A 16,593-nucleotide genomic window follows, 5' to 3' on the forward strand; every position below is an offset into this window, starting at 1 on the left:
TTGAATCCGTAATACCACCAGACACCTACTGTTATGAAGTCCTTGTGATAGAAAACACATGGAATGATTTTGAAGGCATTGTGGAGTCAAGGTGCTCTATTCTCTCTAAAAAGTATAGGTGTTTTATTTTATAGCCTTATCTCTGACACCGTGGTGACATTAAAAAATCTCATTATTAGGCTTACTTCATGGTCTCATTTTCCACTATTAGGATTCAGGGACACTAGACCAATAATGTCCATGAAACAATTTAGCAGCGCATTAAGGCAAGGGAATACTGATTTGTGTCTAATCTCTTTTAGTTCTGCCTTCACCAGGAAAGCTATCGTTTAAAAGGATCAAATGGGACGAGTCACACCACGAGGCAATACAAGGGCATTCATGTTTTTTTTTTTTTTTTTAACCTTTATTTATACAGGTATATCCCATTGAGTCCGAAGATTCTTTTGCAAGGGAGACCTGTTTCCCTTTCCCACGTTACCATTCACACACACATTCATACACCGATAGCAGGCTAACTATCGACATTCACACGAGGCAAGGTGGGTGAAGTGTCTTGCCCAAGGACACAACAACTATGACACAGGTGACAGGGCGGGGATCGAACCTCCAACCTTTTGATCATCGGCCGACCCACTCTACCAACTGAGCCACAGTCGCCCGATGTTCAGTGAGGAGAACCTGGGGCTACACAGATTACACACTTCAAATAATGGTCACATTAGCATAGGCTCTAGAAAGTAAAATAGAAATGCAATTACTATTAAATCAAGTAGGAAGGACTGCGCTATAGTGCTAATTATAAGACTAGTATTCATTAAAAAAGAGTTGTGCTGCTCCTTAACTGTTTTGTGAAGAGCCTCCTCTTAACTTAGTCAGTGTGCAGGAATTTCTTTTGTGATATACCACAAATTTATTAAATTAATTTTATCCCAATGTCCTCATTATTAAACAGGAATATTGACCACCTGGACAGTGTCTTACAGTTATAACTAAGTATATTCTTCTAAAATATTCTGATAGAGTTTTCTATGAAAAGGGGAGGAGGTGAGGAAAAATCAGGCTTCTGCACAATTCATCATGCAAAACCTGCCTTCACAAGACTGCCTTCGCAGTGAGTTTCGTGTGCAGGTTTTGAGCGTGTGTGTTTTAACGTGTAAGTGTACTTGTGCATGTGTGAGCACATGCTGGGGAGGTGATGATGAATATAAGGGCACTCAAGGTGAGTCGAGGGCGGAGCTGTTGACGGCAAAGCTCCAATATCAGCAAAATAAACTACCCAAGGAAAAACTTGCCCAAAATAAAACTTTTCCAGGGTCGTGACACAACACAGCCCCCACGAGAGAAACAACATAATGCCAGCACCTGTGACGGCTGGCATTTTGTTAATGGCGTTTTTGCATCCCTTCAAATATGCAGCTCGACGCTTTTAATGTCCTAAACATTGATCTTGGTGAAGGATGCGACCTAAATTGACGACAGGACAGATTGCGGTAGAAGAATACAACTGACGTCGTGTGTGTCTCTGCTTCGCCCTCTACTCCTTGTCACAAATAATTACAAAATAAATGCCACGTAAACAGCTGTTAAAAAAGCGAAGAAGAGAAAAAAAACAAGACTGTGTAATATATAGCAGAGGTGAGGAGGATTTGGTGAAGACATTTGGGGTAGATTAATACATCATGTCTAGCCAGGGTCAAGCGCTGACAGTGCTGACAGAAGATGTGGATATATCCCATGATCCATCACTCAGGGAAACACTTACCTAAGAGTTCGTAGAGGAGGTTGAGAATGTCCTTCCACGCTGCGCCGGCCACCTCCCCAGCCATCTCTCCGAATTGGGCAGCGCTGTCGTACAGGTTCATCCGGTCGATGCATTTGGACAGCAAGGCCAGCATGCCCTAAGAAGAAAGGCAAGATTAGACAAGACAATGAATTGTCACATCATTACAAACAAAAGTATTTATTTTTGTAACAAGATGAAAAATATATTGTTTTAATCACTCAATAGGTTGAAGATTACATTTGTTACATTTTGATTAAATATACTATCTTTGTCCCTAAACAAAAATTCACCATTACCCAAGGGACACATTTCCTTGTACATAAAATAATCCATAAATGCACAAACAAACACAAACATAACTACACTTTTTAACCTGGGAATTATTTTTTTCTCTGTATAATCAAAATCTCTTGATAAATAGGAAGAAATGCTTTAAAAAATATAAACTTTTTCAACACTTATCTTTCCTATTATGCTTTCCTAATGTGAATTACTGTACCGTTCATTTGGGAAGCATAGCATTTCAAAATAATAACAACCTCCCAAAATACTGTGGTAATTTATTTTCTATCAAACATTTTCTATCAAACAAAAGCTAAATATAGTACTGTAAATGGTATAACACATCATCTTGATAAATCTCAACCGAAGAAGCACCTTGTCCCTCTCACCTCCTCTTTGAAGAGGTCTTGACGCTTGATGAGTGAACGGAGGAGAACCTGTTTTTCTTCGTGCTCCAGTTCTGAATCAGGCTGTTTGAAATACTCAATCAAGTCGTTGAGCGTCTGTAGCACCTCTCCAACATACCCGGCCACTGCTGGGGATTCACTCTCCATACAGCTGTCCAAAGCCCTGGGGGGGGCAAAGAAGGAGCATCAAGTTGTATAGCATTTGGCTAACATTGTGTAGGTGTTGTGTCCTGTTCTATAAGTGTGTGTCATAGTTTGTGAATAGAAGCCCTTGTCATTACTTGATGAAGTTTGTGAAGAGGAAGGTGGTGTTGCGGATGATTCGAGCAGCCCGAGACTCCTCGTGCTGACAGAGCTGCAGGATCAGACCGTCGTCCATGTGGCCCTCAGAGTGCAGGCATGCCTATACCAGGAAACACACACATTAAAATATTATGTTACCTCAATACAATGGGCTCTCACCATCAACTTTATAGGGCAATTTCACAGCCAGTCAGAAAGATTTGTTCATATGTTGCTTATTGTCTGATTAATGATACATCTTCTCTTAAATACATGTAGAACAAATGCATTTTTAAGACCTGTACAAAGTATTTTTTTGATTTATAAAATGGGAAAAAAGGCTGAATCCAAAATCTGTTCTGTAAAAACTTAGGACACTGAAATGTTGTCAAATTAAATCAATACTTTAACCCTGGCTTTATCCAACATCTTTGTGTGTTTTAAAGAGATACAATTTTACAAATATTGCCGAATGTGCATATTATTCAAATATTTCTAATAAAATCGTAATACAAGAAAAAATATGTTTAAATGTATGTAATCAAATGGTAAAGTTTTGTGATGATACCTATAAGTAAGCAACCCATACTATACCCTATTCACCTTCAGTGTCTCGCCTTAACCGTTATTATATATAATGAGAGATACATACATAACAATCCTTGAATGCCTAATCTAAACAATACTCTCTGGTTGTACAGAGATATACTGTAACTGTAAAGTTGTAGAAGATACTCTGAAAGCTGTTGATCTAAAAAGCTATAAGAAAAGCCATTTAAGTACATACTATCGTTAAATATTAAATATGAGAGTCTTGCAGTGATTGGTTCTACACCATTACAACAACTGCAATCAAAGACTATAATCACTTGGAGGCAGGAGGTTACTGAGTGTAGACCATCACCTCCAACATATCAGGTGCATTGGCACACTGCCAAGCTGAAGGATCAGACTGGTGCCAGCAATACATGGCGTTTACTGTCCCTGGAGGCGTGCCAAGCAATAAGCAGCAACAACAGATATCATATACATACAGTAGTTGTTTGAATCACGATGGAATGATTACGCAACATTCCTAAAGAGCTATACAGTATGTCCCAAACGCAACAACTAACTGTGAATTTTGTCAATAAAAACTCCAAGTAAGTCCAGCTAAGTAATCAGCTAAATAACAGAAATAATAATTGATTGAATTAGGGTTTTTAGTTTTGTAATTTTGTCTAAACACTTGTGGTAGCAAATATATCTAAAACTTATTTTGTAAATGTACAATACTTCTGGAATTACAGCCTAATCTTTGTTCCTGCTGTTGCTTATTGACAGTACATATGGTGTATGTACATAGCTGCTCAATGAAGGAAGCTTATCAGATATTAAACATCGAGTAACACAAATAAATATAATAAAATTAATATAAATAATAAATATAAAAAATAAATATAAATAATATAAAACTGATCAAATAAAAAAGTAAAACAAATACAAATCTATTGGCCTTTCTTACTGTTGGTGAGCTACAAACTAAAAGAAAAGAAGCTACTGTATATAAGCACAAAAATAATTCTACAGATACCTGCAGTGCTTTCATACTAATAACTACAGACAAACAGATATTTCATGAAAAGTAATTTTGTCAGAATAATTCAGTAAAATAAGTAACATACAAAACGTTTCATGGTAACGTGACCTCTGGAAAGATTAGGTTAAACTTGTAAATTGGGGTAAAAAAAAGTTTGATCCTATTTACCCTTCTTTTCAGGGGTCCTAGACGAGAAGATTTGGCATCAGGCGCCATGTAGGACAGCCACAGTCCCGTCGCCACATGCATGACGAAGCAGATGGAGTCTCCGTACTTCACCTCCGGCACTCCCATGCCGTCGATGTCCCTCTTTGGGCCCACGTCGCCCTTTTCCTGTTGTGTTCACATTGAGACATGCATACCCACATTAACAAATACAAAAACTCACTCAGTCACCCGAACACACACTAACACACAAAGGCATTTGTGCAGAATGACAAATTAAGATATATAGTGAGCTATGCAGCTGATTGCAGTGGACAGCAACTAGCGGGGAAGGCATTAATGCCAATGTTCGACATGGCCAAGCATTGACCTTTCCACAAATACAAAACGGACTGGCACTGGGTTTGCTAGAACAATGGGTGGAGAGAGAAGAGGATTAGAAATAAATAGATAATAAGAGAAGCATGAATTCCCAATAATCCCAAAATGGCTGTGTCCTGCAGGAATAGTTATTACTGAGGGCAATCGTACTGCGTTGTCACAGGAGTCACATGTCGGGAAATCAAATCTTCATAAGTGGATAGCACTCAGCGGGATTTTATACTCTGCCTATTGTAAATAAAAGGACACTGTGGTGCTCTGTGAAGGTGACTCATGGCACGGTGCTGTTTATGTGACTGTAGCCATTTCAACACCGGATAATAATATTACTCAACAGTTAAAAGTGGAGTCAGTCATTCTGGAGAATGCATGTTGTCAAATTCCATTTTGACAAAATGAGTGATAACTCCTCACGATACGTTACCTGTCAGTACTGGGTATGAACTGAAAAGGAAAATCCGGTGGTAATACACAGCAAAGCATAGGTTCTGTCAAACTGGCATGTAAACAAAAGAGTAAGTTTACAAAAGAGGGCCCACAGTAGCCAGCAGCATGCCCATGTATAGAGCCTAGGCTGTGTGTTAACACTTTAACTTTTGACAACAATCATCCTCCAGAATCACTGACTCCCCCACAGAGGTGGGCAGAGTAGCCAAAAAATGTACTCAAGTAAAAGTAAGTTACTTTAAGATTATAATTACTCAAGTAGAAGTAGAAGTACTCATAAAAATTATTACTCGAGTAAGAGTAAAAAAGTGTGCAGTGAAAAGACTACTCAAGTACTCAAGAGTACAAGTAGGCTTACTGAATTACTCCGGATTTATTTTTTAAATATACAGAGCAACACAAACGGTACAGAATAGACACGAACATAATATAAAACAGCAATGTTCAAATAAAGTTATGTTAAATAACATCATTTTAAATAAAACAATAAATAAGGTATTTAAAAATCAAATGAATAACCCTTGAACTCAAACAATAATAAATTAATTATCTGCCAAATTAATCACCCTTCAAATAAAATGATAATAAATTAGGCTTGTCCAAAATTATATTAATTAAAACCAATACACTTATAACACTGTTGCAATTGTTTTGCACATACACATTTTAAAACTAATTCCTACAATATGTCACTGGCCCTGAGAAAATTATCTAGGTTGTGTTTAGCCCCAAAAATATAAAACACACAAAATTAAACTTTGTTACACATCAAAACCTGCTGGAACACTCACTTAACGTATGAAACTACAGAGAGGCTGAAAAAAGAGACCACTCTCAGACTCTCACACAGCCAGACTGGGGCATGCAAAGTGAGTAGGCTATAGGGAGAACAGGACATGTGTCAAAGAAGAACAGTGTCAATGCGATTGTGAGTGTGTGATTGTTATTTTGTGAGTTAGTGTGATTGAGAGCTTGCGAGTGTGTGAGTTTGTATTTGAGGCCAGGGGTGTGGCTATTGCTCCTCGGAATCAGCGGTTTCTTCCATTTTCTCGACTCACCTAGATAGTCGGTAAAATATGTGTTTAACCTATATGGCACGGACACGGACACAACATCGGTGCGGAACCGGAGCCTTTAAAAAAGTCCGCAGACATTGTTGAGCACATGGTTGAGCCCAATGACAACATGACAACACTTGTCTGAAGTGGCTGCATTTGATTGGAAAGCTTTTGTAATGTGGTTTTTATTGGTTGAAATAGTCACATGATAGAGATGTTGGCTGAAGACGTCCCCGCCCGGGGAGAGAAATCATGAGAGAAATAGATCTCGCATGTAATAAATAAAATATATAAAAAAATAAGGTAACGACCGTCACGTAGCCAAATGGAACGGCGTAAAAGTACCGTTCTTTCTTCAACTATTTACTCAAGTAAAAGTAAAAGTATGTTGCAATAAAACTACTCCTAAAATTACTATTTATTCAAAAAGTTACTCAAGTATTTGTAACGGAGTAAATGTAGCGCGTTACGACCCACCTCTGCTCCCCCATTTAATTGAGGTAATCAGCTATAGATATTTTCACACATTTGAGCTACAATCCTACAGGTGAGGCAGCTTCAAAAGAAAATGTATAAAAGCATGAACCTCAAACAATCGATTAAGGTAGATACTTTGAAACTGTAGCAAATAATTGCTTTAAAACAAGGTTTGGAATCAAAATATGAAAATGCCAGGAGTAAGACAATCTCACCTCTGTATAAACTTGTACATCGAAACTACAATATGAGAGCATCACTGCACAACAACACTCAAATGTCTGTTTTCAGTTTGAAGAATGTGCTCCTTTCTCCAGGTTATTTATGCCAGTGAAACTATTTTTGGAAAACACGCAATTAAAACAAAAGAACTGAAGAGCCCTCTGATTGTGATGGAGTTCAAACAAAGTGTTGGATAGAAAAAAGGGGAATTGAGGGAAACAAATAAACTAAGGTTAAATATATAATAAAAAGCAGGTTCCCTGAAAATACCCCAAAATGTATCACAGTGAATCTTGATACTGTAGTAACACATTCCTCTTGACTTCCTAATTGAAAATGCCAGCCCAGCCAGCCGCCTTCAGGCTGCTGAACAATATTAATGTTTGCTTCAACATTTACAGTGCTACAGTGTACTTGGCAGCTGTGAAAAGGTCAATTTAATGTGGCCAGCCGTGAGCTCATTAAGAGCTTAAAGACCCGTCTTGGTAATCTTTGATAAGGTACTCAGGGGGAAGATATTTTGAGTTCTCTTTTAATGAGGTAAGTTTACTAAGAAAATGTATTTACACCAACACCAAGAGGCAGCTTCAGATGGCGCCGCCGCCTTGCTCAAGGGGCACATCAGAGCTAGTTGTAAAAATAGAATAAATAAATGATGTATATATAAGGATAGTAGTGAGCACTGACCTTGGAGGGCCTGAAGCAGAAGGCAGTGGCCTTGGTGTCTGACTTCTCCCTGTCCTGCAGCACCAGCCCCCGGTCCTCGGTCAGGGCCAGGTAATGGCCAGTGGAGAGGTGGCGTAGACGGAAGGCCTGGCCCCAGCGAATGTGGCTACCGCTCCAGCTAAACACAGAGAGAGCTGCGGTCACAAACTTTGGATATAAGTTAACATTTGATTGTCTGTGTTCTTCAACAATGGAAATCTCACAGGGCCTCGTTTTGCAATCTACAAGTGACGTCATTGGCAAATGACATTTAACTACTTGACTTATTATTAATGCAAATAAGTCTGTAGATTTATTTTGACAAACTCAGACGCTGATTGACATTGAAAGCATATCTGGATTAAGATAATTTTATTTGTACCGATTGAAACGAGTCTGTAGCACCATGAGTTGGTATCAAAGGATTGTTCAGATTTGAAGTCTTTGTTACTACTTCCCTTTATTCCATTTCAGATCAGTCACTGGACTTAACAATGCTTCAATTCCAATAAAAAGTGGAAGAATGGGGCTGTTTTAAAACATTTGACCAGTATTCTTTATTTATCTACGTGCAACCAATATGTATTTTTCTCTATTTTTTAAAAGTAATATAAACTGTGCAATTCACTATTAAATCCCTCTAAATAGAATATTGTTTTATTGAATGTGTGAAAGTGGAATGAGAAAAACTGAGACCCAGATGAAGTCACACCTTTGGTGCAGCTAAAGTTTCTCTATATGGTCAAAGCAGTGTGAACATTAATGTGCCTTAACAAGTACAATTGAGCCATATCTAATAGCACACACTCTGACAGGCAGCCCCCAGTGAGAGCCGGCAGGCCGAGTGACAGGAGGGAGATTGCGTGTGTGGCCAGTTAAAGAAATGAAAGGGAGGAGGAAGAGGGAGGGTGATAGACAAAGAGGGAAGTAGATTGAAAAGGATTGTAAACAGAATCTCACCTTCTGAAGGACTGTGCCACCTAAATAATTGGTACTAACGGCTCAAAACAGAGGGAGGTGAAGAAGTTTCTATATAACCTTTAGCATGGCTGCTAGGCCACTTGTACATAAGCACCATATCTAATTATTTCACATGGAGAGATCCAACTCCAATAAGACAACTCCTCTGTGTATTTGAGAGAAATCTATGACAGCGTTCTTTGTTATGTAATTTACTGGATTTGTTTTATTCACTGTATGTGTGTGTGTTTGTGCATGTGTTTAGCGTGTGTGTGTGTGTGTGTGTGTGTGTGTGTGTGTGTGTGTTTGGAAATGATCTCACCTGATTCTGAGAGGCTCCAGTCTCCACAGTGAGCGGGCCTTTGAAGCTCCCTTTCCCGTCTCATAGTTAACTATCCTGAGTGCACAAAGACACAAGTGGAGGGCTTTTATTATTTCCTAGTCTTTCAAGACACAGTGGGAATAAAAAAAGACTTGAAAGGTTCCTGCTACCGCTACAGTTCTAGCACAGGGAATACCACTAACGTTAATGAAGTCCCCTTTTTTCAGGCGATTTAAAATGATTCTGTTTGAAATAGTACCTTACAAAACAACAATTTTACAAATTGATATATAGATATAAGTCTGAAACTGTTATGCAATGCCAAACCTATTTATGTACAATGCTCATTTAAAGGTGGAGTCAGCGATTCCAGAGAATGCTTGTTAACAAAATCACTTCTTGTCAAAATCAGTGAATATCTCCTAAGGGCTACGCTGTCCATATTGTGTGTGTGCTGAAAAATACACAGCCTAGGCTCTGTACGGGCATGTTGCTAGCTACGGTGGTCCTCTTGGTTTACATACACTTTGTTTACATGCCTGTTTGTACAGAGGCTGTGTTTTAACATCAGTTTTTTTTCAGCGCCTAGGCTCTGTAAATGGGTCAGCTTTGTTTACATACCCTTTGTTAACATACCCTTTGTAGAGCCTAGGCTTTGTATTAACACCACATTTCTTTTCAGCACACAGACAGTACCGACTGGTAGCTAATCATGAGGAGGTATTAACTAATTCCGACAAAAAGTGATTTTGACAATAAGCTTTCTCCAGAAACACTGACTCCACCTGTAACTAGACATGACAGGTAAGATATTTCAAACTCTAGGGATTTCTGGAGCTGTATACTGGCACAATCTTTTCTTTTCATACTGTTGTAGACGTTCACACACAGGATTTACAAGTCTTTCTTTGGACCTCAGCAACCACTGCAGAAAAGTGTTAAAAACAGTTTTATCATCACCAAAAACTACTTTCTTAATGCTAAGTTTCAAAGAATTGGATATTGACTCACTGGTCACCAGATAGCTTAGCAACCATCTAATTATCCACTAACCTCTGCTCGTCCTCACTCTTGTCGGCACCAGGGATGGTCAAGCTCTCATCATGGCCGTGACAAAGACGCATCACATGTCCACCAGTCAAAAACCCTAATCATAACGAACACAGCATGGCGTTACAGGATATTTAACATTAATCCTCAGATGATGCAACAATTTCCCCTCTTAATTATGGTTGTATAGCTGCTCCTTTTTCGGAGTGAGTGAAAGTACGGTGAAAAATATGAAATTGACTAAAACCTGCATGGGTGTATCACTAATGGTCAATAACAGATTTGAAATGTCCAGTAGCTTGATAGACACAAGGGAGCCATGTTATTTGAAACAATTCAAACCATTTACGTTTCTTATTAAAGATTTTATTTATTTATTTATTAGACAGTTAGGAGAGACAGAGGTGAAATGGGGCAGAGAGGGGGATGACATGCAGAGAACGGCTGCTTCTGAGGACTGAACTCTAGCCACTACAACATGAACACCCCCAAAAAATGTTTTTAAAGTGACTACAAGGAACTTTGAGGTAGTGTTTTACGACACCAGCGCCCTGTCCTTAAGATCTTTGCTAGTGTGCTGGCAGCATATGTATTTTTTTAGGAATCGATTGAAAGAGAGACTGCAGGATGTGTTTCAATGAGGTAATGTATTTATATGTGAGTATGTCATATTAATAATGATAATATGAGGATGGTGAAGCAAAGTAAACTTTGATTTAATTATGTCGGTAAACACAGGTTGACCAGTCGGCCGCCATTAACAGTTTTGTCTGTGTTCCCGTAAAATTGTACACTAACAAAGGCATTCATAACAACTATAGCATTTTTTTCGCTTATGGTCATGTTTGCTGTTACAGGTAATTTATAACCATTTCATCAACATTTACAAGTTACTCATAGTCTCTTTAACCATTTTTGTGGAAAAGGTGGCTAAAAGGCCATTGTTATTGTGTTGCTGGGCTAATGAACTTACCTACAGCCATGCTGCCTGAAGAGCAGGTGGGCTGGATGTTCCACAGCGTCTGCATGAAGGAGGCATCCACCTGGCTGATGCTATTGGCGATAGAGAGGTGCTGCAAGAGAGGGGCAGGTTACGCACCATTTAAAACAGAATGGTGGAGATGGACTGTTAAGTAGCTGGGTTAGCAAGAGTGATTGAAACATAGTCAAACAGTGGGATTCAGCAGTGCTGCACAGAGGAGGGTAGACGTCCCAGTGTAAGGGATTGAAAGGAGATTAAGAAAAACGTTTTGTCTCTCTTATGTAGCTGCCAAACAGTGTTAAAATACTGTGGGGCCACAAGAGTTTCTCCACGCGGCAACGCCCAGATAATCAATACGCAACGCAACAAATATTCCTTCCAGCATAAACACTTGTGGGGGCTCCTGTTTCGCTACATTTGTTCCTTGCCTTTATTTACATCTTCGCAAGATGTGACGAGATGAAAAACATGTAAATCAGGCACATAATGTTCCGTCTCACTGAATTCCCCTGAAAACATTGTTGGGCCAATCATCACCATCCATTTAAGATGGAGTCAATGATTCTGGAGAACGCTTGTTGTTCCTCCTCATGATCTGCTACCTGTCAGGAAGCGCACTGTGGGGAGATATTCACTGATGATTATCTCCCCACAGTGATTTTGACAGCAAGCGTTCTCCAGAATAGCTGACTCCACCTTTAAAAGTGTTTTATTATTCTGTATTAATGATTCAAAATGTCCAGTGCACCATGTATTTCAGTGCAACCTAGGATAAGAATTGAGTGCTGTGCATAAGAACAGCAAACCAGCGTGTGGATTACAAACAATTATCTCCTTAATGTGATTACATTTTTAATTGTCTAAATAGTTGGGCACAGCCATGTGTGAACGGTAGATACGGAGCAAGAGGAAAACAGTTGACACAATTCACCCTGATGCAAAAGTCACAGTACACACCCTAAAAAGCTGTGTCACAGCCTCTGCAATTGTTCATGCTAATAGAGCACTGATTGCTTTGGCCTCTACAACTAATGCGAGACATTCTTCAGAAGCAGAGTTCCTGTCAGGTCAGATCAGGTGAAGATTCCCTACTGGAGGAGAGATGAAAGGCTGGCTCTTTGCCAGTTTTATTTAATTGCACATTTCCCTCGCTGAAGGGCCCTAGCTAGTTACTATAGAAGCCAGCAATGCTCACTCATCTATGCATGGTACATAGCTGTCCCTACCCTCTTAAAATTATTTCTCTCTCTTCCTCTTCTTATCCCTCTCCAAATGTCCCTCTTCTTTATTAGTGCTACCTAGTATTTGATTATTTTCAGAAATTAATCAATTTGATTTCACATCAAGTTCTTAAGTGAATTCCTTTGGTCTTCTACTATATTAGTCATTTATATCCATTTCAGCACTGCCACTAAAAACTACTCTACTGTTTCTTTGTACGTTTCAAATGAATGTATAAGTGTAAATAATTTGTGTACAAATGAAAATAGGTGCTTATAACTGCTAAATTCGGGTCCAAAGCATTCACTATAGAAGCCAGCGACGCTCACTCGTGTATGCATGGCACGTCGCTGTCCCTCCCCTTTTCCAATTCTCTCTCTCTTTTCTTCTTCTCCCTCTCCAAATCTCCCTCTCCTCTCTCTTTACCAAGTAAGTTAATTGAGGTCGGGTGTATGCCTCTGCGTGAGGGAGACAGCATTGACTCTGGACTCCTCAGTCAGATTGATGCCCTCTCTAAATATAATTTTTAGAAAGCAGCACATGGGGGGTGGGGGGGGTTACAACTAATCAGATTCCCATTACAGATAGGCCTATAAAGTTTTTAAGATTCCCCTTTGAATTTCCTTGTCACTCCAAAGTTGGGTGGAGTGAGACGGGTATCAGAGTTATCCAACTTTTCTAAAGTGCCTGTTTGAGACAGTGAACCAAAGTAGATAACTACAGCTATATGTGGGGCACCTAATCTCTGAAAACTGGGGCATTTTCTGCCTCTAAAGTCTTGCAGGCAGACAATGCTGTTGCACATAAATAATATCCCCCCAAAACTACCGCTGAGAAAATTTGTGAACTCATAACAAAAACCAGACCGGGGAGAATAAGAGATGAAACTGTGTGCAACAGAAACAAGCGACTGTATCTGATTTATTCAGACTGTCAAAAACGAGTAAATATTCATGAGAGAAAAACCTCTTATCTGGAAATAAGAAACTGAGTGGAGGGTTGCCGATTTAATGAGACGTTTTTTTTTGTTGTTGCTTCAATGAACCCTTCGTCTTCTTTGCAGTGTGTGATGGCCAGTTTAGGATGCTCAACTCCAACACTGTCCAACACTACTTTTTGAAAAGGTGTAACCCCGGGATTAGTTTGATAGATAGATGGCATTAAAAATCAAAATGCTGATTGGTAAATCACACTTTGGAACAGTGATCTACAGATAATCAGTTTGGACCCTTTATGTGTATGATGCATAATTACTGCAAATAAGGAGTATAAGTACAATACACAGTACTAGCTACTTCCTTAAAGAGGTTTCATTACTTTATGTGTTTTAAGATATTTGGGGATATTTACATCTGTTATAATTATAGATTCCACATTTGTTTTATTAGATTTATGATTAAAATGGTTCTCCTCTCCTTCTTATTGTTTGTTTATTTGTTGACGTGCTGGTAAAAAAATATACAAAGAATCTCGAATTTTGAGCAAAATTAAGAATAAATCTTCTATCTAAAAAGTTAGTTTTCTACTTGACCTACCAGGTATCTCTCTGTCGACACACTGACGAGGATCAGGTCGTCTCCGATGCGGACTTTCTCTCCCTCTGATCTTTGTTTAGACGCAGGGTGGATTGTCCACCAGCAGGCCTCTCCTATTGTTACAAATACACATAAACATCATTCATACATTGGTGATAAAGTAGTAAATATATCTAAGTCCATTGTTCAACACAGTCATATAATCCTGATTTATCTGTTAAAGTGACTGAAAGAATATACAGTGGCTTGCAAAAGTATTCATACCCCTTGAAATGTTCCACATTTTGTCACGTTACAACCACATACGTACATTATTTTTATTGGGATTTTATGTGATACACCAACACAAAGTGGCGCAACATTGTGAAGTGGAATGAAAATGAAACGTGGGTTTAATTTTTTTTTGTAAATTAAAAACTGAAAAGTGTGGCGTGCAAAATTATTCAGCCCCCTGAATCAATGCTTTGTAGAACCACCTATCGCTGCCATTACAGCTGCAAATCCATTGGAGTATTTCTCTACCAGCTTTGCACATCTACAGACTGATATATTTTGTCCATTCTTCTTTGCAAAATAGCTCAAGATTCAGATTCAGCATCAGATTGGAGGGAGAGCATCTGTCAACAGCAATTTTCAAGACTTTCTCAATATTCTCAATTGTTTTAGGTCTGGACTTCTAACACATGACTATGCTTTGATTCAAACCATTTCATAGTAGATCTGGTTGTATGTTTAGGGTAGTTTTCCTTCTGGAAGGTGAACCTCTGCCCCAGTCCCAAGTCTTTTGCAGACTCTAACAGGTTTTCTGCCCTGTATTTGGCTCCATATATCTTCCCATCAACTCTAACCAGCTTCCCTGTACCTGCTGAAGAAAAGCATCCCCATAGCATGATGCTGCCACCACCATGTTTCACTATGGTGATGGTGTGTATAGGGTGGTTTGTAGTGTTAGTTTCCGCCACACATTGCATTTTGCATTCAGGCCAAAAACGTCACATTTGGTCTGGAGCTATTTTGCAAAAAAGAATGGGCAATAAATATCAGTCTGTAGATGTGCAAAGCTGGTAGAGAAATACTCCAATAGATTTGCAGCTGTAATGGCAGCGATAGGTGGTTCTACAAAGCATTGACTCAGGGGCTGAATACTTTTGCACGCCACACTTTTCAGTTTTTTATTTATAAAATAAATTCAAAACCACATTTCATTTTCATTCCACTTCACAATGATGCGCCACATTGTGTTGGTGTATCACATAAAATCCCAATAAAATAAATGTACGTATGTGGTTGTTACGTGACAAAATGTAGAAAATATCAAGGGGTAATACTTTTGCAAGCCACTGTAAATAGTCATTATGAAAGGAAGGTTGAAGGAGCAGTCCAAGTGTTGTTTCTACTTGATAATTGATACGATGCATTTTCTGTCTTTCAATGTCAAATGCAGTGCAGAACACAGTTGTCATGTCAACGTTAGGTCCACTTGAAATGGCTAGTCAGGATGGCAGATTTATATCTGAAGCCAAGTGAAAAATTGGGTGTTAGTCATACTGTACCTATTGAATCTTCGTGCAGTCCGACATCAAATGACAGCTTGTCTGTAAGAGATCTTGATGTCTTCAAACAGGTCAGGTACTGGTGGGTAAAAATTGTTTCAGTTTTAGATTAAAGGATACACGAAGGCAAGCTGAGTGTGGAAACAGCTCTTGTTAAAATGTCTTCATTTGTGTCTTTATAAATTTAACGATTTTACAATAAGTTGTAAAGTGAATCCCTTTGGTCTTCTAACTGTTATTCTGACAAATATATATCAAAAGTATTTAAGGCAAGACACTGCTATGGTGACATGTTTTCTTTGTATAAATAAAAGATCCAAAATGTACATTTAGGTGTTTCAACCTTGTCTGTTTGTGTCTATATTTCTCCTATACAACCATTTTTAACAAACCTTATCTCAACATTAGTTATTTCCAATACTCTGAACGTAATATAAGTAATCAATTGGCAAAGTTTCATGATGATATACGGTATATATGTTAATAACTTTACCCTATTCACATACAGTGTATCACCTTCATATATATATATGTATTTCTTATTTCAGCATGTGCAACTAAATAACTACTTTTACCATACATTTATGAAATTGTATTGTCAATACTGACCATATTACTGAAGGAGTGGCGAAGGAGTATGGCGTGACCGTAGAGCAGGGTCCGATGTCCACCCCCCTGACCCGCCTAACAGGAAATATACAGGTAACAGATTAGCAACATATAGTCATACATACAGAATACTTGACGTCTCGACCCTGCCAGGTTTGACATATGGCATCTGTATCGTCTATGTGAGATATTAAGTTATCAGTTTCTTCTGCTTCTGACCCTGCATGTGTTAACTGCATGGGACTGAACAGATACAATTTGATATGTCTTCAACTTTGGACATCCATTCCAAGTGCAATAAAAAAAAACACACATACAATCAAACAGACCAACAAACACAAACATGTATGGAAACACACTTACAGTTTTAGACTAGGGCTGTCAAATTAACGCGTTAATTTCGATTAATTAATCACAGAAAAATTAATGCGATTAAAAAAATTAACGCAGATTAATCGCACTTCTATAATGCCCTTTGACCCGGTGCAAAAGTGGTGCGCAGCTCGGTGAGCTGCACCGAGCTGAACCTGTAGCTTACAGCCCGCACGGGTGAAAGGGAGAGAGAAGCAG

The 16,593-nt window shown here is 38.8% G+C and overlaps 1 protein-coding gene across 1 annotated transcript in view; it reads right to left on the reverse strand.

The window, feature by feature from the left end:
- The window catches only part of ryr3 (ryanodine receptor 3), a gene marked incomplete at its 5' end in the record, with an annotated part of 127,253 nt that overhangs the window by 81,008 nt on the left and 29,652 nt on the right, over positions 1–16,593 (reverse strand). The window contains 11 exons of the mRNA XM_080048252.1: positions 1,766–1,901; positions 2,458–2,626; positions 2,757–2,878; positions 4,505–4,669; positions 7,774–7,930; positions 9,074–9,148; positions 10,127–10,220; positions 11,097–11,196; positions 13,862–13,974; positions 15,415–15,493; positions 16,024–16,098. Coding sequence (XP_079904378.1) covers positions 1,766–1,901; positions 2,458–2,626; positions 2,757–2,878; positions 4,505–4,669; positions 7,774–7,930; positions 9,074–9,148; positions 10,127–10,220; positions 11,097–11,196; positions 13,862–13,974; positions 15,415–15,493; positions 16,024–16,098 — 1,285 coding nt within the window. The remainder of the gene's footprint in view (positions 1–1,765; positions 1,902–2,457; positions 2,627–2,756; positions 2,879–4,504; positions 4,670–7,773; positions 7,931–9,073; positions 9,149–10,126; positions 10,221–11,096; positions 11,197–13,861; positions 13,975–15,414; positions 15,494–16,023; positions 16,099–16,593) is intronic.

This window comes from Ammodytes marinus (genome assembly GCF_949987685.1).
Source record: "Ammodytes marinus genome assembly, chromosome: 19".
Lineage (NCBI taxonomy): Eukaryota > Metazoa > Chordata > Actinopteri > Uranoscopiformes > Ammodytidae > Ammodytes > Ammodytes marinus.